Raw genomic sequence first — 24521 nt, 5'->3', positions numbered from 1 at the left:
CGGTGATTGGTCCAAAACGAATTAATCGAACCAAATAATCAAAAATTAAAACACTTATTAAGTTGGGCCTTTAAGGAGGCTTTAGTATTACTATTTTCGGTGTCTGACGTAAACTTTTTCGAAAGTGAGCAAAGTAGTTGGATTGGTTGTGATGGTTCAAGCACGCACATACGTCCCCTAGTGCAAATTTTTGGAAGTATCTGTCACAGGGGTCATGGACCAGCTCCCATTTACAGGTTCAAAAAGTAGAACACGCATGGTATTGCACCCATTGTACAGTTATTCAAATACCATTTGGTCCCTCCCAGACGCTAGATGTCGCTGAGTCAGAAGTCAGTATTTGACGTTTGATAGTGACACAGTTTCCAAACATTGGTGTAAAGTTGCAGTGATGACTTTAATAAATCCAGACGAGTACAAAAACCAGGGTGGTGATGGGGGCTCCAGCGCCTCGATTAAGGTGCGTACCCCCAAACGTATATTGCACTTCAGCGACGGCGTTTTGGAAGAATACAGCGATGACGAAGTTGACAACACCCCCCAGCAAGAGCAGGCCTTGGTTGATCCTGTAAGTTGCGAAGTCGGCGCTGGATGGCGCGCGTGACGCTGTTTTGTTTCAGGGTTCTTTGACATGGGGGCCCTGGCTGTGGTACAAGACTTGGCGTGCAGGTGCCAGCACGTTGGCAGTGGTGGATTCCGTTGGGGAGTTTTTAGCTGCGTTTTTCGGGATTACCACCCCCAAGTATTACTTCGAACTGGAGGAGTACAAGAGGAGAGAAGCGGAGATGAAGGCTGAAGACGAACAAAAGAAAGGGTGGTCCGAAGCCCCGAATGTTGAGGGTTTGAAGTTGAATGAGATAACCACGAAGCAACCCCAGCCTGTGGACGTTTAATAATAAGGTATATCTAATCGCTGAAAAAAACAAAGATGTTAACTGGGCTATGCACCCATATGTACTCGATTTTTGTTTCATCACCCTTTTTGTGTTATTTTTGTATTATATTTTATTTATGAATTTTGTTTTTTATTTATTTTACCTTGGCCGTAAATCTGATCGATTACCGGGGTTTTCGTGCGGCGTCGCGGAGTATTGAAAGCGAGAGTGTAAAAATTACCATTTTAAATAAAGTAAAAAGGAGGGCAAGGCGTTGGCAGTCAGCTGAGCGCTAAGTGGGTGTATTTTTAAAAAGAGATTTCTCCAGTCAGCTCGTGCTCCACTCTAAAGCACTAAAACAAAGTTGGAATTTTAAACAGCAATTTAAAAGCTGTTCCGCGGCGCGCTCGCCAACTTTTTTCAAAAAGGAATAAGAAAAAGCCGTAAAGAACCATGACCTAGCCCTACTACTCGGCTTTAGTACGCTACTGCTACGCAAGACGTCGTCGACGACTCTCTCTCATTCATAATTAGTGAGAGTTTTTAAACGGCTGGCTCGATTCATCGACGTGACGTCAGCCCCGCATTGTCGACAGACGCCCGAACTCGGGGAAATTATTACTCAAAGTTTTCTTCGGTCGTGTTTTTAAGTGGAACGTGAACGAGTGACGTCTTTGGCCGATGGTCGCTGAAGCCTTCCGGCAGAAATGCGGCTCGAAATATTCCCGTTCGTCCAACTTCTCGAGACCTCTAAACAACTTATATGCGATTATTAAAATGTACAAAGATTTTCCTTTTTTTAATTTGATAAGTTTATTCCGGCTGTTTCACTGCTTTCACTTTTTTGCATACAAAAGGATTTTTCTATCATCTCAGGTATTTGTCGGGGTGAAAAATATTCAAGGAAAAGATTTGCATGTTCTATTTTATTGTGTTTGTTAACGGGGCTGTAAGTGAACGCTTGCAATTTTGCCATCACGATTTTAACACGTTTCCTACGTTCATCTTCAGAAAGATTTTTTATCTCTAATAGTTATAACTGTCAGCATTAGCATACACGTTCTTTTTTTAAACTACAAAAGTTTTATCGTACTTGTTCTTTTGTTTTTATGGCTTATTAAGTTATAATTTTTCTGGTATTTAGTATCTGCCGCATTTTGGTCGTAAAATAGATGTGTTATTGTAGCAACATTTACTTTGTACACCCTAAAGTTTTACAACAGATAATGGTGTTTAAAATAAGCAATTCTAACGATAAGATGTTTTGACAAGGGTGACCCGAAAATATTTACGATACCGATCGGTTCGTCTGAAAGACTACAACCTGTCTGCAATAAATCACGTAATACGCTTGTCTGAGTTAAGGGTCCTTGCGGTTTGGGGTAATCATAATAAAAATTTAATGGTGTACAAAGAAAACGTGGCTACAATACGGTGGATGCCTTGGAACAGATTCAATTTCTCCGCAAAGGCTCTATATCTTAAACTACATTTAAAATTTTTTGGACAAAACAATGTTTTTTTCTATTTTATATATCGGGCTTAACAATAAAAAATCTTCTATTGTTAGAAGATTTACTTGCGTACTTTATCTGCTTAATCATGTAACTAAAACTTCTGGCTGAATTCCGTCATTAAAGTCTCACCTTTAAGACGTTTGGACTATGTGTTTGGAGAAAAGTTAAATAATTGATTTTTAATGAATAATTCATTCAGTAGTTCAAATCATTCGATAACTGATTATTGGATAGTCAAAGTCATTCGATTGTGACAAGACTATTCTCTACAATTTTGTTCATTACATTTTTTTGTATCTTCAACCGTATTCCCAGCGTTTTGATAAAAAATTATCGCTTAGAATGATTAATTTGCGTTCTACGTTTTATTTTTGCGAACGCTGCAAATGTGGCTGAAGATACAGAAGAAATGTAAAAAACAAAGTTGCTGAGAATAAAATTTTCCACTAAAAAGTACAGGTCATCAAATTTTTATCTTTAAGGGTTTAGGTATTAATTAACTTTTCAATACTTGATCACCAGCTGGAGCGTCTTTGAAAGACTTTGGGGCCTAAGTGAGTAAATATAGGGATATGTCTCGCAGACTTTTTATAGAAAATTTAATTCTCTACAACTGTCTTCCTAACATTTATTTGCATCTGTAACCGTATTTGCAGCATTTTGAAAAATATGAGGCAGAGTGCAAATTGGTAAAAGTTTGACATTTTTTTAAATCTAGTTTACGATAAATTTTTTGCATTATGTTTATTGCTCTGAGAACTTAGCCGGTAATGGAACAAATGCGATCTTTGGCGACAATAACGGAACTATGAAGGATGGGAACGTTTTATTTGTAGTTCGTTTCATGTCCTTATCTTTGGATATCTGTATGTTTAAATTTATTTAATTAAATGTTGAGGATTATCAACGTTTGATTAGTTTAAATAGTTTCGGAACTTAAATCCATGGAGGGGGACGAATTTTTAAAATACTATACTTAAAGCTTACATCACAGAGTATACGGATATATCTTTTATAGATCATAAAATGTTAACTAACAAATATGTAGCCGTTATAACCAGTAGAGGTGCGATTTTAACACTCTTCTTTGAGTTCTGCACTGTGTTTTCGTCTCGACGTTTACCTCTTCTTTTGGGTACTTTTCGTGGGTCTTGTTTTGCGATTTTAACACACTTTTTTGAGTTCTGTACTGTGTTGTCGCCTCGACGTTTACCTCCTTTTTTGGGGACTTTTTTTGCATCGAAATCATACGGTGGATCCGTTGGAACAGATTCGATTTCTCCGCACAAGGCGGGATATTTGGTATTACATTTAAAATTTTCTGGACATTGAGAACAAGGTTTTCCCCTTTGATATACTGGGCGTGTAATCGCGTTAACTTCAGCTATACTACCTTCCAAAATCGTGATGCCGTAGTTGCAGAGTAGAGTTTGTCTAAAGGATTCATCGTACATATATTTAAGTTTTCTTGGATCTTTTGTATATAATCTAGCACATCCAACTTTATTACTTTCTGCCCAAACTAGTGCCGTAAAGTGTGCAATTTCACTATCTTCATCCGTTTTTTCATTTTCTTCTAGGAGACGGAAGCTGTCGATTACATCAGGTTGCAAATACTTGATTTCTTCATACCTGTTAAGTAATAAAATTGAACTAGTCGAATTGCATCTGTTACTCAAACGTACCAGTCATTGATAAACTTTTTTACTAACTTCATAGAGTAGTTTTTCAAGTTTTGACCAGCGATATTTTGTCCTGCGTTTCGGCCGTTGGATAAAAGCCTGCATGTGTCGTGATACCCATTAAATCTACTTCTCAAATAACATCGAGTCATATATTCTAGTTCTAAATCGTAACTAAGAGCCATCATGTTGGCTGCCGACGAAGCACCATTTCGAGTATCTAGTCCAGAAGCAATTTTATTTCTTAATTTGTTGTGTTCTTCTAAAACAATTCTACGAAATTCAGGATATTTGTTCATTTCTATTTCTTCTCGTCCTTCACCCGCAGCACAGTTGCAACTTGTATGGATAATTTTTTTCTTTGTTGGTGTTAGACAATACTTGTCACAATATTTCCTTTCCTTAGGGTCAAAATTTTCACAGTATACACAACTTAAGCATATGGTAATGCATAAAACGGACTTAAACATCGTGCAAAATATAGTACTGCAAAAATTTTTTTTACATATTTTTTAAAGAAAATTGTTGACACCGTGATACATCTGTGATGTTAACACTAATGTCAAGTCTAGGTACTGCTTCCTTGATTAATAGAGCACGTTTTCTCCATTTATTTTTGATATGTGAGAAATTTGAACATTAAAGCATAGAATATAGTATTGTACCTATTTATTAGCTATAAAAGCGTCAACATCGCATTTTACCGAATAATTTTTTTAAATAAGGTTGATAAAATTGTGAAATAGTTATTAATGATTAGATCTCTTATTGAACGTATGAAATACATTAGCTGTTATTTTTTTGAAGTCCATGAATATATATATATATATATATATATATATATATATATATATATATACAAAATAAAGATGGATACACAGTATACACAACTTAAGCATATGGTAATGCATAAAACGGACTTAAACATCGTGCAAAATATAGTACTGCAAAAATTTTTTTTACATATTTTTTAAAGAAAATTGTTGACACCGTGATACATCTGTGATGTTAACACTAATGTCAAGTCTAGGTACTGCTTCCTTGATTAATAGAGCACGTTTTCTCCATTTATTTTTGATATGTGAGAAATTTGAACATTAAAGCATAGAATATAGTATTGTACCTATTTATTAGCTATAAAAGCGTCAACATCGCATTTTACCGAATAATTTTTTTAAATAAGGTTGATAAAATTGTGAAATAGTTATTAATGATTAGATCTCTTATTGAACGTATGAAATACATTAGCTGTTATTTTTTTGAAGTCCATGAATATATATATATATATATATATATATATACAAAATAAAGATGGAACAATATCTTTTTTATGACAAATATATATATTTGTTATAATTTAGTCTGATGATGGGTTGGTAATAGGTCAGACAATGATGAACTGTCACTTCTCATAAAAAAGATATTGTTCCATCTTTATTTTGTACTCATAGCGTTTAGATGATAGACTTTCCCGCACTGCGGTGTTCTTTGCAACGATGGTTAGGGACATTTAATAGGTTGGTGTCGCTATCCTTGATATGGAAACAGTTTTGTCAAATTTTTTATTGTTTGTCCTGTTAAAAAAACTAAATTATAAAAAATATAAATTTAATTTTTTTGAGAGATTTGTCACAAAAAATATTGTACCTAACTTGTTTGGAAAGCAATTTCCCATATTCGCACTTCATGCAGCACTCGCTGTGCTCGTGCAGCAAACAGAGTGCTCGTGTGGGAAATTACACTTTTGAAACCCGTTAGGTAAATAACTGTTTAAAAGCTGTGAGTACAAAAATCTAGTTCACCTTTTTGTTAAAACTTTGTGTTGGCACAATCCATAGTTCGGATTAAAAGTTTAATTGTGAAACGATTTCATTGCGATTACTTTATTAATTTTGAAAGTTTAGTACACAAAATATACGATTAGTAGTGACATAGAACAAATCATTACTAAGGATGTTCCTTCTTTGATGCTCCTGTTGTCTGGGTCGTCTAGATCCGGTTTTTTGGATTTTTTCCTGGACTTTTTTTTGGGTGAGGATTTTTTGTCATCGTCTTCCTCGATTTTGGGTTTATTGTATGGGGGTTTTCCGGGCGCGTATTTTCCTTTTTTGGGTGTTGGTTTAGGTTTCTGTTTCTGTTTAGTTTTAGTTTTTTTAGTTTTAGTTTTAGCTTTAGTTTTAGTTTTAGGTTTAGGTTTAGTTTTAGTTTTAGTTTTAGTTTTGGTTTTGGGTTTGGCTTTAGTTTTAGGTTTAGGTTTAGGTTTAGGTGGGTCTTTGAAAGGTTTAACCTTTGGGCTTTGTGGGGCATAGTCTACTAGCGCAAAGTCATATTCAACGGCAGTTGGAGGGGCACTGACTTCTCCGCACAAAGCTTTGTATCCTTTATTACACGGGTAGTCTTTGGGACACAGTGTGCATGGTTCACCTGGAAGATATACTGGCCGCCCAATGATATTAACCCCGAATTGTTTGTTGTTTCCAGGAAGCGTACTTCCGTAGTTACAGAGGAAAATGCTTTCAAAGGAAGGGTATAAAAATTTAAGTGTTAGTGGATTTCTAACGATTACGCGACCACATCCTATTGCATTAACATCCCCCCAAGCCATTGTTGTAAAATGCCCTACCCTTCTTTCAATTTTAAACTTTCTAAAAATGGATGGCGTCATTTCCATGATTTCTTCATACCTTCAAAATGAAGTTGAAGTATAGTCTACGTTCACTTTTTAAAACTTACCATCGCTCAATTAGTTTATAGATTATTTTATCGGAGTCATCTATCTGATCAAAGCCTCCAGAATTTTGACCTAATTTTCTGCCGTTAGCCATTGTCCTGCATTCATCTTGATGTCCGATAAATCTACTTCTTAGAAAACATCTTGCTAAGTATTCCAGCTCTAAGTTGTAACTAATAGCCATCATGTTGGCTGCTTTTCCGGCTTTACCCCGAGTATCACTTCCATTTGCGACCAAATTTCTTAAATGATTGTGATATTCTACGATTCCAGCACGTAGTCCCGCTGCTCCTTTTCTTGCCAGTTGTTCTTGTCGTCCTGGTCCCAGTTTGCAGTCACAACCCGTATGCTGTACCCTCCCACAATACATGCTACAATAGTCATTTTTCGAAGGGTCCTCTTCTTTCGGTTGGAAATTCTCATTGAGATGCGGTGGGATAGTTCCTTGTGCATGTGTGTAACTCAGATACATCGTAATGAGCAAAATTGATTGGAACATCACTAAAATATGATTTTAATCAGTCATAAAACGTATTTCTTCTCATTCAAAAAAATGTCGTTCAAACAAATTTGACATACTATGTAAAATGCCATAGAAACTGTTCTTAAAAACAATTTTGCGACTTTGCTGTGTGCGCCTATCCTGTACACATCCTGTACACTGTGCATTTAGTCTTAAAAGATTCGATTTAGGTCGTCCTGGGCCCATCAGATTATCGGGTGAAACTTGGTTTCCGTCAAATATAATATCCATAGAATGTATCGCGAATGGGTTGCCTAATTCAAGACTATTATGACTAAAATGGCTAAAAAGAGTCATACTTTACCCATTTTCTTCAGTGTTTTACAGCCGTATTAAGTAACATTTTTGAAACGTACTTCCAGGATTCTTCTACTCGGATCGTAGGAGAGGGAGTCTTTTAAAACATTAAAATTCAGTGCTTTATTGAATTCAGATTTATTTTTCGAAAACTGAAAAAAATTGTGTTTTAAAGGTGTTTTAGGTAACGTTTTTGAAACGGATTTACAGGATACATTCTTTATTCCCAAGGGTCTACTAGGGCCAAAAGTACTTTATTCTTCGTTTAACTCTTATTGCTAATGGAAAATAATTTTCAAAGAGTAACAGCTTTTAATTTTTTTTTTAGTTTTTGAGAATTTTTTTCTGAATTAAATCAAGCAGTCACCGCACTTTAAATAATTTTCTCCCGTACAGTTCGAATAGAAGAAAATATCCTATAAATCAGTCTCAAAAATGTTACTTAAAACGCTGCGGAAAATGGACAAAATTCGACACTTTTTAGCCACTGCACTTTAATCATATTCTCGAACACATTCCGGTAAGCGGATGGGTCCAGGATGGCTCTAATCCTTCGTACCCTCTACTAGACGATAACGTATCATTTCTTTTTGAACATATTTTTTGTTGGCACAAAATAACTCTCGACGTAATTTGCGATTGTTAATAATTAAGTTGTAAGATTGTTTAATTTTAATGAAGGTGGACAACTTTAGAACAACTGGGCCAACAGAATTGAAAATTGAAAAATGAGATATTTTCTTCTAGACTCATATTTTCTTATTAGACGTGGCCAATACCATTAAAGATGTATACAGAAAAGTGTTATGGGCAAAGTTGTAGAAAAGCGTTATTTTCAAAAGCCGTTTTAAGTAACATTTTTGAAAATTATTTACGGGATACATTGTTCTACCGGGCTGTAAAACGGCTGTAAAATATCAATTTTCTGCAGTTTTCAGGTTTTTTCTGAATTCAATAAAGTACTGACCACATTTAAAAAGATTTTCTCCTCTACAGTCCAAGTAGCAGAATGTATTCTTTAAATAAGTTTGAAAAATTTTACCTAAAACGGCTGTAAAACACTGAAGAAAATTACTGAAATCCGGCGCTTTTTAGCTCCTTTAATCTTGAAAATATTTTTTTGGGATTCCATTTACGCTATATTTCTTTGCATATTGTATTTGATCAAAAAATAAAACAAGTTTTATGTGGTAAGCGGCTGGGTGCAGGACTACTCTAATTCGGATCTTAGACTATTTTTAAATAGTGCAGATACTGACAAGTGTTATTATAACTTATAATTATAACTTATGCCTTTTGTTAATCTATAATTTGGTAACATATTTTTGGCATACTGTTAGAAATGTTTGAAAATTGATTGTCTCCAAATTAAGGAAATCGCACGTATTCTCAATAGATTTAGGATGGTCACAAAAAAATCAGAGAACTTAGCGTTTTTGGTTTGTTTGTTTGAACTGAGCTTGGTTTAAATTAAACGGTACCTTGATAGCGCTTAAAAGCACAATGTGAGAACAGATCGATGAAAAATTGCGTCATTCTTGATGAAAAAATTAGTCCAATTGGTTTAAAAAACTTTAGCAAAATAAAATTTAATACACTTTCGGTAACACATAATTGGTTGCAGCAGCAATTCTAATATACGATTTTGTCCAAGATAGGATTGGAGGGTGGCATGGATGATAAACAGACAGAATAAAATGGTCAAATTCCTACCGTATTTATTCGAAATAATAATTGTGATCGTGCTGATTTACGAATTTTTTTCTAATGTTAAACACACAAGCAAGATTTTTGAACTAACTAAAAAATGTTTTTGCAGCACTGAACTATTTTTTTTTCGTAGTTTAACTCTTTCAAAGACTTTTGCTCAGTGTGAATTTGGCTTGAATTCTTTCTTCTCCTTGAATTCTAAATATTAAAATTATGTCTTCGGAATACTGATTCGTGGACTTTTTGACGTCTCCTATCTCTATCACACTGTTTTTCTCCGTAATTTTCGATTAATGGACTGTTTCAAATTAATTGACTTATGGTTTGTTCAATTTTCAACTGGTCTTAACTTTGTTGAGAGTGTTGATTGTTGCTCCAGATCAAAATTCTCACACCATGTTTTTTCGTCTTCGAAGGTTTTTTTTTTGAAATTATAATTTTTAATGTTGGTAAATGATATGTGCTTATCAGCTTTTTTCACATTTTTTGTTCTAAAAATATCTACTTAAATAACTATTTGAAGCAAATGGGAATGGGGATGGATCATTTTGGACACATTTTTTTAGGTAATTGTTGTATTGTGTTTGTGTACTAATACAGATACAAAAGAGCAAAGGTCACAAGAAAAATGGTAGCTTCTCTGAATGTTTTCTTTCCTGACTTACTAAAGACATACGCTGGATCTGTTGGAACAGGTTTAATATTTCCGCACAAAGCGGTGTATTGTGAATTACATCTGTAACCGTCTGGACATTGAGAACAGGGGAGTCCTGTCCGAAATACAGGACGGCCAGGCAAATTAACTTCTGTCCACTTGTCTTTTAGAACAGTGATGCCGTAGTTGCAGAGTAGCGTTTGCACAAATTCTGTTTTTATAAAGCCTTCTTTTTGTGGATCTGCAGTATACAAGCGGGCGCAGCCTATTATATTAACATGGGACCAAACCATTGCTGTAAAGTATTTAACTTGTACACCCTCTTTAAATTCTGTTCTGTTGAACCACTCCTGCTCCATGTAAAGGATTTGCTCATACCTGTCCAATAAGAAAATCAAAATAATTGAATCGTACTTCTTTAAACTCACCACTGATTGATCATTTGTTTTACCGTATCAAAAGAGTAATCTTTTTCGGATACAGACGCAAGATTCTGCCCAGCTTCTCGGCCGTTAGGCAATAATCTACATTCGTCATGATTCCCCTTAAATCTGCTCCTCAGATAGCAGCGACCCATGTATTCTAGTTCCAAATCGTAACTAACAGCCATCATGTCAGATGCCTTAATATCTTGCAGCATAGACTCATTTCCAGAAGCTAAATGATTTCTTAATCTGTTGTGTTCTTTTAATACAACTTTACGAAAAGCAACTACTTTGTCCAATTCCACTTCCGTTCGTTCCCCTTTTTTAGTGCAATCACAAGCTGTGTGTGTTTGAGTCTTGCAATGGATTTTGCAATAATTTCTATTTTTCGGGTGATATGTTGTCTCACCAATGAAACTCACACATGTTATTATTAAAATTGTTTTCAGCATCGTCTAAGGATGCTTTTGAAAGTCATTATACGCATTTATTAAAAAAATGTCACTTAAATAATTATATTTGACACATTAGTCAAACATTTAGTAATATTTAGTAATAATGTTATCAAAACATACTGTTTCTATTTCTCATTAATTTTTAAAACTAAAGGTGTAAAACCGATTTCTTTTGGTTTTCATTTCTTTTATCAGTATTTAATCCCTGAACCGTTAGAGACATATAAGAAGCTAAAGAGGTATTCTAATGACACACAAAAAAATACAGACTGATCCAGAAATACTGAGTCTGTTGGCAACACTGGACTTAAATTTTTAAGGATACTAATGGAATACGCTTCCAGTTAACAACAATTTAACATTCTTGTGGGGTTGTACGTCAAATAATTGTCAAGAAAAATCGAATTCGGATGTAATGTTACAAATTACAAGCACAAATACTTTCAAATGTGTTGCCAACAGACTCAGTATTTCTGGATCAGTCTGTATTATAGCATGCGAAAAAAAATGGGTAATAGTATTAATAGTTTTTACTTGCAATAGTAAATGATAGACGCATTTATATTTTATTAAAAGAAAGAGATAGAACTATATTAAAAGCTTTTGCTTTTATTATAAATACTACCCGTTATTATGACGTCATACTTTCTCGAGACACTCTGTATAATCAAAAATATTTTGCTGAAATGTTTCTAGAATATAAATAACATCAACAAAATATCAAAACTACAACTTTGATAATAGCTAAACTACAGAAGACGGGAGCTGGGCTGGGCCACCCTGTAGATTATTATGGTCTTTCTCTCTCAATTTTGTTTTTTCTTTAGCATTCGGCCAATGACCATCTTCAGGCTTTATATGTTTTTATTGTATGGAACACAAAATAGTGTCGAATAAGAATAAGAGGAACTTGAAGAATAGCTAAAGAATAAACATTTTAAGAGAGAAGGACCATAGTCTATAAATATTAAGTATTAAGTTTCTGTTTTTTTCTGTTCTTTTTGATATTACGAATTTTAAATAACTCAAACTACTGCTCGAAAAATTAGAAACATTTATTTTTAATAATATTCTGAGGCATCATCTTCACTTTCAGTTTAATCGTTTCTAAGATGACATTTTTTGTTGGAAGATACAAACAAAGTATATGCTTACATCAATATTTATAAAATTTTATATATTTTTGTAGTAATAAGCATGTGCTTAAAAATAATAAAAAAATAAGTTTCTATTAGCTGTTTCAAAACTAGAAATACGCCGACATCGCATTTTTCCGAATTATTATTTTTTTAAATAGGATTGATAAAATTGTAAAATAGTTATTATGTTATTAAAGATTAGAGCTCTCATTGAAAGTATAAATTACATAAGCTATTATTTTTTGAAGTGCATAAATAATTTAAAACAGCTTATTTTGAGAGAAAATACGAGAAAATACGTTGGCATTTTTATGATTTTGGAACAGCTAATACTTATGTCGATATTCATAAAATATAGGAGCTACTAACAAAAATTAGCATTTATTTATGAAATACTACTCTGCTATTCATTAGACTTATGTTTCTGTTGCTTCTTGAGGTCTGATTTCAAGTTTGGTCACAAAGTTGCGTGGATCGCTGTTGCTTAGCAGCAACGAATGGCATTGCTAGATTTGCGCCGTTGCTATAACAATACCTATTTGCGTCAACCCCTAAGTTGCTGATTTCAAGTGGACTTACAACCGAATCCTAAGGGGTTGATTGCAAGTTGACTTACAACCGACGCAATTCGGTATTGTTATAGCAACGGCGCAAATCTAGCAATGCCATTCGTTGCGGCTATGCAACTGCGACTCGCGCAACTTTGCGACCAAACTTGAAATCAGAAGTTTGGTCGCAAAGTTGCACGGGTCGCTGTTGCTTAGCAGCAATGAATATTATTGCTAGATTTGCGCTGTTGCTATAACAATACCTATTTGCGTCAATCCCAAAGGGGCTGATTTTAAGTTGACTTACAACCGACTCCTAAGGGACTGATTTTAAGTTGATTTACAACCGACGCAATTCGGTATTGTTATAGCAACGGCACAAATCTAGCAATGCCATTTGTTGCTGATATGCAACTGCGATCCGCGCAACTTTGCGACCAAACTTGAAATCAAAAGTTTGGTCGCAAAGTTGCACTGGTAACTGTTGCGTAGTAGCAACGAGTGACATTGCTAGATTTGCGCCGTTGACAATTCCGATTTGCGCCGGTCGTAAGTCAACTTGAAATTAGGCTCCAAATAACTAAAAACGTTGCATTTTTTTGAAGGGGTGAACAAACTAGAGAAGGCTATACAATTTTTCAAAATTTTTAATCAAATTTGTACTGGTAATTGCATTTTACAGGCGCAAGCCTCGTAAAATTACGTGGAACACTTTGTATAAAACAATTCCGTGACTGACTGGCAGACAACGCACTGAACCTACAAACATGAAATCGGGAAGATACGTTCCTTAGAAGATGTAGAGTTCCATTAAGAAGGGATTTTTTGAAAATTTGTCTTTAAGGGGGTGAAATGGGGTGTTAAAGTTTGAATAAGAATCCGTCATTTTCAAAGAAACATTAGAGTTATACCAACGAAAATTGGTATTTGGCCTTTAGATTAAAACTAAAAAGAAACGTGTTTCAGGATTTATGAAAAATCAACTTCTGAAGATGTTAATTGGAATGTTAAAATTATAATGAAAATTTGTAATTTTAAGTTTTTAAATAATATATAAATAGATAGCTTTTTTCAAAGCGCCCATCTTAAAATGGCAGATAAATAAAAGTGGACTGCAAATTCCACAATTGTTTGGTAGCAATCTAATTCAACACTTATAAGACTTACAAAATTATCATTTCTTGTTAATAAATATTTCTGAATTTTGTGGCAGTGTGTCTTTCTGAGGAAAAGTGTATTATTTAATTACACCCAAAAAAAGTTCCAAATTATAAAATTTATAGATAAAGCATAAAATCACCTCCATTTCATTCTCAAAGTTTGTACACTGTGTGTACACTCTGTAATCGTCGAATTCTATTTGTTATAAGTGACATTTTTTTTTATTTAAACCAACAATGTTTTAAAATAATTTTAAAATTGATTTGTCAAAATAAAAAATTATTGTACAAAAAATTTAAATACTCTATTTGCTCAAAAATAGTTGGATGAGAATGAGAAAAAGATTTCGTTATTTATCAAACTTTTATTTAATGGAGGTTACAATATTTTGAAACTAAAATAAGCATGGGAACAAGGAATTCTATTATCAATTAGATAAAAAAACATTTATATTAAAATTTACGCGAACGAAGTCTCGGGTTACTGCTTGTTTGCTCAGAAGAAAAAGCATCTCTTTATGGATATGGGATTGAAATATTCTAGGTTGAACTGATACTTTTAAGTAAATGCTAATACTTATAAGGAGTTATAAGTTATACTAATTTTTATGAATATCACCCATTATTTTGCTGGCAACTATCGAGTTATCGAAGTTCGAATTCAGAAACAAGGATAGCTCTCGTGTGACTCGATCGCCTCAAATCAAATCGCGAAATATTTTAATAGCCTTCTAACTTGTCCAGTGGCACATTTGTGGGCACCCCTGCCCCGCTCCATCTATCGGAGGGCTAATTAATCATTCCTCAGCATTGAGAGCGTTTCCCTGTCGAGGTCATTTATCATCGTAAGGGTGTCGGCGGAGGGGTGAAACGAGCCAACATTGTAGGACGTGTGAGCGGGCGGACGGGGCAAAGGGACTGCGTCCCTGGTCCAGGGTAATTACCCGGATGCTGAAGCCCCGCCCGACCAATGGCAGGCCGAGCCACCCTCGTGTTGTTACCGATCGATTCGGGAGCACGCATGCGTCCAGCCGGACACTGGCCAGCTGGACACCCCTTCGAAGGGTCGGGCACGGGCCGGGCGCCCTCGGGCCTAAGGTCAAAGGGTCGTCCTACCTGAAACGGGGACATGTGTATGTACACATGCGACGCCACCACTTTATGACATTTCGGACGGGACTCCAATTGTTGCCTCAATTATAACCCTTGTCTTTTTTACGTGAAAATCTGATATTTTACAGAAATGCCACGTAACTGTCGCGTTTTTAGATAAAACGTCGGTGATAAAAATGTTTGATTTTGGAAGTTTTAATTCTTTTGTGTTACCTTAAACTTTGCTTCTTGTCTCATTTATCAGGCCTTTGTTTATTTTATTAAACGGAACGTTGGAAATGAATTAAAGAGCGATGAAATAATTAAAGGAATTTGAGATAAATGATGATGAAGACAAATGTAATAAATTTCGGAGTGTTTGTGAACTTGAAAAAACTTGTGAAATTGCTAAAGAGTTTATTTTCAGAGCGATTATACCCAAATAAAGGTTGTAAGATGAGATGTTTTAAGACGCGACAAATTAAAATTTCTGCCGGATCGACGTTCGCGTTTGGAATTTTAATACCAGTAAAGATTGATTTTAATTAAATTATTAAGGAGGAAATTTTCAAACTGGTTTCGTAAAAATAATTGCAGACACCTAAGTTTTGATTTAATAATTCCGATTGCCTTATTGTTTATCACACTTTTCTGCAATAAAGAATTTTTCTTAATTTTGTATTAACGGTACAAATCAGTACTTTACTTTCAGTTTTTGCAGATTATGTAGGACTTTTTACGTACCTCGTTTTGGCCTCTAGGTTACAACAATGACAAATTTCTGCTTAAATTAATTAAAAAAATATCCTTGTAAAAGATTTTTTTTATAAAAGTGGAGTAGTCTTACTTACAAAAAAAAAACACATTATTTTGATTGGTGAATTTGATCTATCTTAAACTCTCGAAGGAGATTTGGTAACAATTGATTTTTTTGTTTTTTTTTCTTTCAGCAAATGTTTAGCTTTACTGTTTTTCTTAACTCTTAAACAATTTTTTTGGTAAAAAGAACTCCTGCACTAGTTTTTGCTCCACAATTCAATTTTTAATAATTTTGTTTTTTCAAAACTTTTGGCTGATGGTGGCAATTAATTGCCGAAACGTGTTTCGACGACAAAAAAAATTATTATTTTTAAAGTGGTAATATGCTGGTTGTATTGATTTTTTGCTTTATGGTATGGTAAATAATAATTTGTAAATGTTTCATTAAGGAGAGATTACGATTGGTTTTTGAAATTTTATTTTCGACATCAAACAACCCTTTGTAGTATTGGAAAGATTGTATTTAATTTCTGTTGAATTATAAACTATTTTTTGAAATAACATTTAATCTTATTTTATTTTTATTTGATGAAGTAGCTAAACATTTTAAATTTTATTGTAATGTTTTTCGTCAATGATCTACAATATTTGAAATCGGTAATTATTTAATGAAGTGTTTTTGGAACATTGTGGGTTCTTTCTGCGGATTAATATTGCTATAAACAGGGTGAAATAAATCCATGCATAGTTCTTTTTTTTTTCTAAAAACGTTTTTTTTAACACTGGGATGTTTGTGCTGATAGCAACTGCAACATTTTACATTTTATTATTTTACTCGAAAAAAACATTTTACAAAAAAATTAAATAATAAAAAATACAAATTATAAAAAAGTTATAAAACCATTATGTCAAAGAGGCTCTCATCTCCATTTAGCAATGTTTCATAACCTTAAAATTTGCACTTTTAAATGATTATTTAAAAAAACATCTGCAGATCAGAATTAATAAAAATTGAATAAGTATTTTAAAAAATAATAGTTATTTGTTAGGTATACAAGATGATAAAAGTTTATTTTATCTTCGAAAGCGGTGGCGTAGATAATGTTAATTTTATCAAAAAATTCAACAATTAAAAACTGCAACATTGTAAAAAATATTTTTCTAGAAGACAAACTTTTATTTTAACCTGAAGGTTAAATAAAACGTATAAGTTTTTTTTGGGGTCAAATATTGTCTTGGTTACAAAAATGGTTATAATTCCTTTGCAGGAGTTATAGGAGGAAGTTATGATTTTTTAGTTTCCTCCAACCAATTTTCTTTAATTATTCAACTCGTTCCTTCTTGTGAATTGTTCAGACTTGTTTTTTCTACATTTTTGTCTTTTTGTCATTTTTATAGACATTTTTTGTCAATACTGTCAAAAACCAAAAATTTTATTTTTTGTAAAAAATTATTTTAGTAAGAAATAAAATTGTACAGGGTGTTTTTATTGTTACTAATTTTATTCCTCTCAGTTTGGGACGCCCTTGATTAAAATTTTCTATATTTGATTTTCGAATTCCAATTTTTGGACTTTTGTCGTAGGCAAATCAGTTGGTTCGTACATTTTGAGATTACTTTGCTCACAACTGGGCAAAGTGTTTAATTATCTCTACAGGATGTAGAAAAGGGTATTGAAATAAAATTTTGAGTTTGGTTTAATTTATTTTTTAATTTGGAGTTCGGGACAGAAACGTTTCTGTTGCGTTCCCTTCACATCCTGGCTTGTTTCTGGTTTGGGCTCCGATGTTGTCGGACATTGTGGTGAATCTTTCGTTTTTTGTGTCCCAATTCCAGGTAGTTTCTGTTCCGGTCGGCGGGTAATATGGAACAGTTGCATTGAAAATTTGCATATAATCCAGCTGTACTTTACCTGAACCGAATTAACAAAAAAAAGGGTTTTGATGATTAGAGAGGCCGGGCGTTACCAAATGCACGTTACAGATGTTCCGTCGAGATAACCGACAGACTGTAGAGAACTCGAACAACTTTACCCCATGCAGATCACAGTCTGAACACTGAATTATATATGCGCGGTGCGAGTATATAATTTGGTTACAACATTTGCATATGGCGGCCGTGGTTCCAGACTAGAATTTGCACTAACATCACGTCACACGAACTAAAGGGATCCAATCAAAAATCGAGAGGAATCTTAATAGAATTCCACACTAAAACATCACTCTCCACTCGGGGGTTTCGAGGAATTGAATAAAAAATCCAATTGTAGTTTTAAGTATAGTTTATTGATTTACGCAAGGGTGAGGAGAAAAATTAACTTCGAAACAACCCCAAAACACGTTTCGTCCACTTTTGGCGGACGCCCTAAGAATAAAAGTAAACTAATCAAAATCTGGTTAGACGAGTGTTTTTGGAGGGTCTCGTGTCGGAATGACCGTGCACTCTTCGCTCGAATGAACCTTGGGCAAATATTATGGGAAAACAGGGTGTGGACTTGGGGCGTGCCACGCTGGACATCGCTTGATTTATGGGTGACCAGGGCTCACGCTAAACGTCATATAATTAGCCGAAAATGGACTCGTGCTGGGCTGGACATCGGTCACTACGAGTTTTCCTTCCGAGTCATTTACCCCCATGTAACGCTGCTGAACCGGAAAACTTAGCACAGCGCGAAGATTTTAATTGAGTTATGAAAAGCGGTGGAGCGCTCACCGGGTTTCTGATAATTTTACAGTTTGGTAACGATTTTTTTGGGGAGATTTTGACGTAAACCCAGTTCAAAGTGAAAGATATTAAGTGCCGTCGCAAAATTTTATAAAAAATAAAAATTTATCGGAATTAAGTGCAATAGTTGCAATTAAATGCAACTTTCATGAGGGAAACTTTCTAAGGAAGTTGTCAATTGACGCATTTATTTAATATAACAATAATTCTAATAATTACACATATTTATAATCTCTATCAATTTTTTCAATAATTTATTGATTGATTGATTTATTGTTTTAATAACAGTATATGAAAAACAGATACATATTTTTTAACAAAATAAAGTAATTTACATTGCATATAGGACGCTGCGATTTTTTTCTTGTTTATAATGTGTTCATTCTACGAGTTCTAAGACAAACGACACTTAAATGTTGTTTTGTGTAAAAATACGTAAAAAAATGACGGTATATTATGAATGGTGGGAAAAAAATTCGACTGTTTGAGTGTTCGTGTTATCTAATAATAAATATCTATTATGATTTTGTGGTTTTCCTTAATTCACGGAATTCACAATCATTCGAGTCACCAAAAATTCAAGTTATCGTAGATCGAATTATTAAAGTTCAGCTATAAGTATATTATTTCTGATGGAGACAGTAGTACTTTAAAACGACCATCTTAAATGTTATTATTTTGGTAACTGCACTGTTTTTTATTTGCCCAGAAAATTATTTGCAACAGGTTAATAAAGCAATTATCAATGGTGGAACTGAGGAATTAGAGTCATGGTATTTATTGAAAACAAGTCATAAAAATAATAATAAAGAGAAAATAAACCCGGAAGTTTTCAGAAAAAAATAATAGATTGCGCTTTTTTGCGCTTTTTTTGGGTAATACTTATTACATACAGGGTGTCTCAGCTAAAACTTTCGAGCTTAATATCTCAGTTATTTGTCAACGGATTTTTATGAAATTTAAAATGCACATATTTTAGAAAATAAACATTAAAATCCAGTTAATGCGACAACTCAAGTCTTAAAAACGTAACTTTTACATGTTTTTTTTTAAAGCGGATATGAAAGTAATACTTACATATATTTTAAGGGGTGATAGTAGAGTTTAAAAAGTGTTAAATTAATTCAATTTTGTTTACGGGGCAGCTTTAAATTTTACCACCTAAAATTTAACAAAATATGATCTTTAAGGTTAATTCTACAAAACCTGTTACATTAAATTTTTTTTTATTTTGGCAAATTATAATATTTTTATTATAATTTGCCAAAATAGACACCAAAAGAAGTGTCTTCACTTAAAAAAGATACAAAAAAAGTAGAAATTTTGCTTATACCTCTGAATTTCGTTCTCTCAAACGTCACCGACAATTAACGAAATAAGATACTCAAAATACGTAAACTTCGTTTACACTTTACATTGCATTGTTTGACGAATATTCCGACTCTTAAGTGGAGGTTTTACCCAATATCTCAGAAACTATAATCATTCGGATAAGGCAACTTGAGTTACTTTGACTTGCTCTGAGTTCTTTGAGTTCAATTATCATCCCTTAAAAATATATGCAAAACTATCAAATGTACTCCGTATGACCAGCCGTATGAAGGGAATTTCCCTTCATTGGTTCAGGAAGCTAAAGATTTACAAATTTTGAAAAAAAAAGAAAAAAACTTTAATCATTTGAAGACGAGTGGCTGTTAACTCTGAAATTAGTTGTACAAATTTTAATGGAAATTGTTTGGAATTAATTGAAAGTACTTCTTGTTGGATTTTCTTGGCGTGGAAAATAAATAAAACAAAGTTTAAAAAAAAAAACGACACAACCACTTTGTGGTTGAAACGCGTAGTGTTTTTAAATAAAGGTTTGGTGTGTAGTTTTTTTTAAACTTTGTTTTATTTAATTGAAACTACACAGTACAGGGTATCAAAAACTGGCGCACCAACGCAGGGTGCATTGTTGTAAAGCATGTGTGGATTACGGGAAAATTCTTGAAAATGTTGTAAAGTCATACAGGCTGGTCCACGAGTAATAATGAGCCTGAAATTTTTTTTGAAGCAATCAAGATTACGTTTCAAAGATAACGTGGATATTAAAATATCCGGTTTCATTTAATTAAACATAGTGATCGTATTTAAATTTTTGACAAATTTGTTTTAGTCATTTTGACATTACTTTAATACATACAACTTTTTTTTTTCTTTAAATATAAGCATTTCTCTACCACACACCATTGAGTTAGTGCGCCGGTTTTTGAGCACCCGGTAGAATATATTGATGAAAGTCTCTATAAAAATCGATGTTCTTTTGATTATCATTAAAAAAACAAGATCTTTGCATTTGAAAAATCTGTGCTGTAACCATTTTTTGATCATTATTTTCAAAAAATCATACTAGCTTTGTAATTTGACTGTTTTTAAAATGAGCGGAGATTACTTGGATTAGAATTTTTTTAAACTATCGAAATTAATTGTATGTGCAAAAAATTATGTTGGAATTACCAAAATTAAATTGAAATTACAGAAATTAATTTGGCATTTTAACTTGGGTTTGATTGGTTTTTTGGAAATACTTCTCAAACAATTTTAGTTAAATTATTTTAGAATTACTGTAATTATTTGTGAACTAAATGTTCGAGATTACTGCTTAGATTGAAAGTTTAGTTCTTAAAAGTAATTTGGAACTACCGGACATATTTTGAAATTCCAACAATTATTTTGGAATTACTATGGACTGTGCTATGTATTACTGGAATTTCAGTGATTATTTTGGAAATACAAATATTCAGACTTTTGTTTTTATTTATATACTAATGTTTTCAATTTACATGCAATAAAAAGCTGAAGCCTTACTTTATAAAACCTAATTATTAACTTCAAATCACTTTTCTTAGCAGCAAGTCCAGATGGTCTAATAGAAAACTAATAGAATTTCTATTGAAATGCAATTTTTTAAAAAAACACAATTAAGTTAAATATTGGCGGAGGAAGAAGCCATTGTTTTTTATGTATATGGACATTAGTAGGAATGTCAAAAGGTAGAAAAAAAAAAGGATTTCGCCTGGTTGTGATTGGGTTTGTGGGCTAAGCCGGCCCTCGTTCGTTTTCCGTCGAGGCTGAGTGGCGTCGTTCGTGCTTGAGCTTCACGTTCGTCGCCCGGAAGATAGCCGACGGCCCGGATTTGCCCGCAGCCATGACGCGATGTCAAGTTTGACGTGAACGCGGCGGGCTTCAAACGCGGCTAATGGCTCGTCTTTGTCACGGGAAAGGGCGTCGACCAAACGAGTGGATCTCCGTGTTTCGTGTGGAGGAACAGCAACAGTTACAAGGACCGCTGCACCAAGTCTCCGGGGCCCGCGGCCTCGAAATACACTGATGGATGACTCCACATATAGATCAATACATCCAGTGGCACGCATGAACAACCTGAGCCCACCCGCTAATAAGTTATTTACACGTCACGTGTACCTGACAATGTGTAATCCATCAAACGGAGCGCTCTGCTAACAACACCAGGATGGAGGACGATAACCGACGAGCAGCCATTCATCCTCTTCAACTCCGTAAATGCACTTACTTTACGCGTCAAAAACTAATATCGGAGGCTTTAAATGCGAGAGGATCACTCGGATACAAGTTTTGGACGATCGCTCATCCTGTCAATAAATCCAAATGTAATGCCTATATTACTAGGTGCGCTACTTCAACTGGAACGCAAAGAAAGCGAGGTGCTCGCATAACCCCCAGATTTTCCTTATAAATATAGATACCTGTACTGGGATTCCATTTGTCCAATTCGATCAATACACATGTTTGATACCAACAGAAATATGTACCATATGCAAGGAACGCTCTCTCTATAAACTTATTATCGCCATTTTTTTAAATCTTGCAAAAAATGCAATTGTAAACAAAGTTGGGACCACACTTAATTTTTTTTATTCTTCAGATCTAATTAATAAGAGTGAAGGTAATAAACAGTGAGCGACTGTAAGCAGTTTGTTATTCTTTTTCAAGCAGAGGTAGTTACAACATTTTAGTAACATTTTAGTTACTACTTAGTACTTTCCTGTGTAGTCTCTGCAAATTATATAGGACCAAAAACCATAAAATGTTATTCCTGTTATTAGACCTATGGTGAGGAAAATTTATGGCTAAAGTTAATATGCGGATGTAGTTTGCAAAGAGTAAAGCTAGATTTAAAAAAGAGTAAAGCTGTTAAAAAATTAATTAAAAATAATTCCGGATAAGTTATTCCTGGTATATTTACTCTAGTTATTGTTCTACATAATGTCATACATTCTACATAAAACCAGTAAAAACTTCCATAAAACCGGAGTGATTATTCTGGTCAGGTCAGGTTTTTCTACTGTGAATTCAATTTGAAACAGTTACTATTACTTTTTATCGTACACTTCCATTTTTTATATGGTTTGTTAAGTTATATTTTTTTTATATTTAGTGTTTGCCGCATTTTGGCCGTAAAATAGATGCGTTATTGTAGCAACGTTTTCTTTGTACACCATAAAGTTTTACAACAGATAATTGACAAGGGTGACCCAAATATATTTACTATAACGATCGGTTCATCTGAAAGACTACAACCTGTCTGCAATAAATCTCACAATAAGCTTGCCTGAGTGATTAGCTTGAAGGGTTCTTGCGGTTTGGGGTAATCATAATAAAAATTTAATGGTGTACAAAGAAAATGTTGCTACAATACCAAAATGACGTTTTATCAAGTAGAAAAATTCGTTTGTTTTTATTTGTATTAAGCTCGTAATTTATTTCGATTTAAATTTGTTACCAAATAATTTTATGAGATACATACACATGCCAATTATACTCTATAACACACTAGCGTGTTATACTTTCTGAAGGGGAATTGGATTAAATTAGTGAAAATTTCGTCTATATTAAAGCTGAAAGAATTATTTCGCAACATTAGAATTTTAACACACCCATTCAGATAAAATGCGACTAAAACTCGAACCTAATATATATATATATATATATATTTAATTTTTTATCTTAAATTAACTCTTAAGTTTTGCTTAGCACATGACGTTGAAATGTAAAATTATTTTTTAAATAAATTTTATTATGAACTATTACTAAAATATGTATCTAAAATATAAAAAACCACTTCTGATTGAATTAAAAAAATTAAACGCAGTATAAGTGATAATGAAATTTTAGAAATAAACCACAATACACACCGTACATATGCAATTATTGTACCAAGCGATTTTTTTTAATTTTTATCCATGACAGTTACCTCAGCAGTGAAATGTATTGTGTAAATAACTTCAGCATTGCTTTATCTCTTCATAAATTGCAAATGTTTATTAAAGAACATAAAAAAGTTATGTTGGAATTTTATTTCGGTAATGGACATCGGGTTAACGTACCTAACTTTCATAGATAACTAGATTAAAATTATTGAAAATCGCACGGTACTACACGCATTTTTCGATGTAGGAAAATTTATTACTTTTGAAAACGCTAAAAATTTTTTAAAATCGTGGTGATTTTTAATGAAAAGCTGTGATTTATCTTCCACTAATTAAATATCGTCAGCAAATATTATTTGAGACTGATTTAGTGAAATACTTTTTTTCGTAAGAATATTTCCATTTGTTTCATACTAAAAGTTAATTTAAAAACAGCGGCGTCTCTGAAGAGAGACAAAGTTTCATTTTTTGTTTTAGTTTTAAATTTTGTCAAAATCGACCATTTTATATGTGCTATAACTTTTTCTGTATAAAAAAAACATAAATTAGCTAAGAATGTCAAAGAATTAGTCCCACCCTTGCTTTTCGTGCTTGTCTGGTTTTCATTATTTTTTGCCAAATGACTGAAAAATAAGTAAAGTCTGGGTGAAAGGTTGACGAAACAAATGTGTACTACAGTGTAGTTTTGATTGTTTTGCTTTAATTAATTATTTTTTCAGCTGCTTCTACAATATTTGAAGTTGGTGATTGGAAAACATTCACTCGGCGCTTTTTGAGGACACTTTTCTGTAGAAAATAGAAGCTGTATGCAATTTATTAATTGTATAAAAACTATATTTACACACATATTTTGTTAAAGCTACATGATTGTATTACATACTTAAGAAACAATAACAATGTTTGTGATAACTGTATACTTACGTATTTATTCGTCCAGAAATAAAAATAAAATATTAAACGTAGCACCCTCTTTGATGACGTCACAGTCCCGATTCTCCGAT

General features: G+C 33.4%; 2 protein-coding genes across 3 annotated transcripts; one reads left to right on the top strand and one right to left on the bottom strand.

Moving 5' to 3' along the window:
* The first annotated feature begins 312 nt into the window (after positions 1–312).
* LOC664219 (uncharacterized protein) lies at positions 313–24482 on the top strand. Of its 2 annotated transcripts, XM_015979377.2 has the most exons (3): positions 313–568; positions 621–900; positions 24240–24482. In XM_015979377.2, exons 1-2 carry the CDS (start codon positions 392–394, stop codon positions 891–893), a joined length of 450 nt encoding a protein of 149 aa, XP_015834863.1. In that variant the 5' UTR covers positions 313–391; the 3' UTR covers positions 894–900; positions 24240–24482. The 2 variants fall into 2 exon arrangements, with proteins under 2 accessions (XP_015834863.1, XP_975324.1); XM_970231.4 differs by lacking the exon at positions 24240–24482 and having other exon boundaries at positions 621–1016.
* On the bottom strand, positions 5942–7406 carry LOC103312783 (CRISP/Allergen/PR-1). Its single transcript, XM_008194268.3, has 2 exons — positions 6808–7406; positions 5942–6758 (listed from the first exon to the last, which is right to left on the bottom strand). Exons 1-2 carry the CDS (start codon positions 7302–7304, stop codon positions 5975–5977), a joined length of 1281 nt encoding a protein of 426 aa, XP_008192490.2. The 5' UTR covers positions 7305–7406; the 3' UTR covers positions 5942–5974.
* Positions 24483–24521: the final 39 nt, after the last annotated feature.

This window comes from Tribolium castaneum, chromosome 9 (genome assembly GCF_031307605.1).
Source record: "Tribolium castaneum strain GA2 chromosome 9, icTriCast1.1, whole genome shotgun sequence".
Classification (NCBI taxonomy): Eukaryota; Metazoa; Arthropoda; class Insecta; order Coleoptera; family Tenebrionidae; genus Tribolium; species Tribolium castaneum.
Note: the sequence above shows the minus strand (reverse complement) of the source record. Positions and strands in the feature narration are given on the sequence as shown.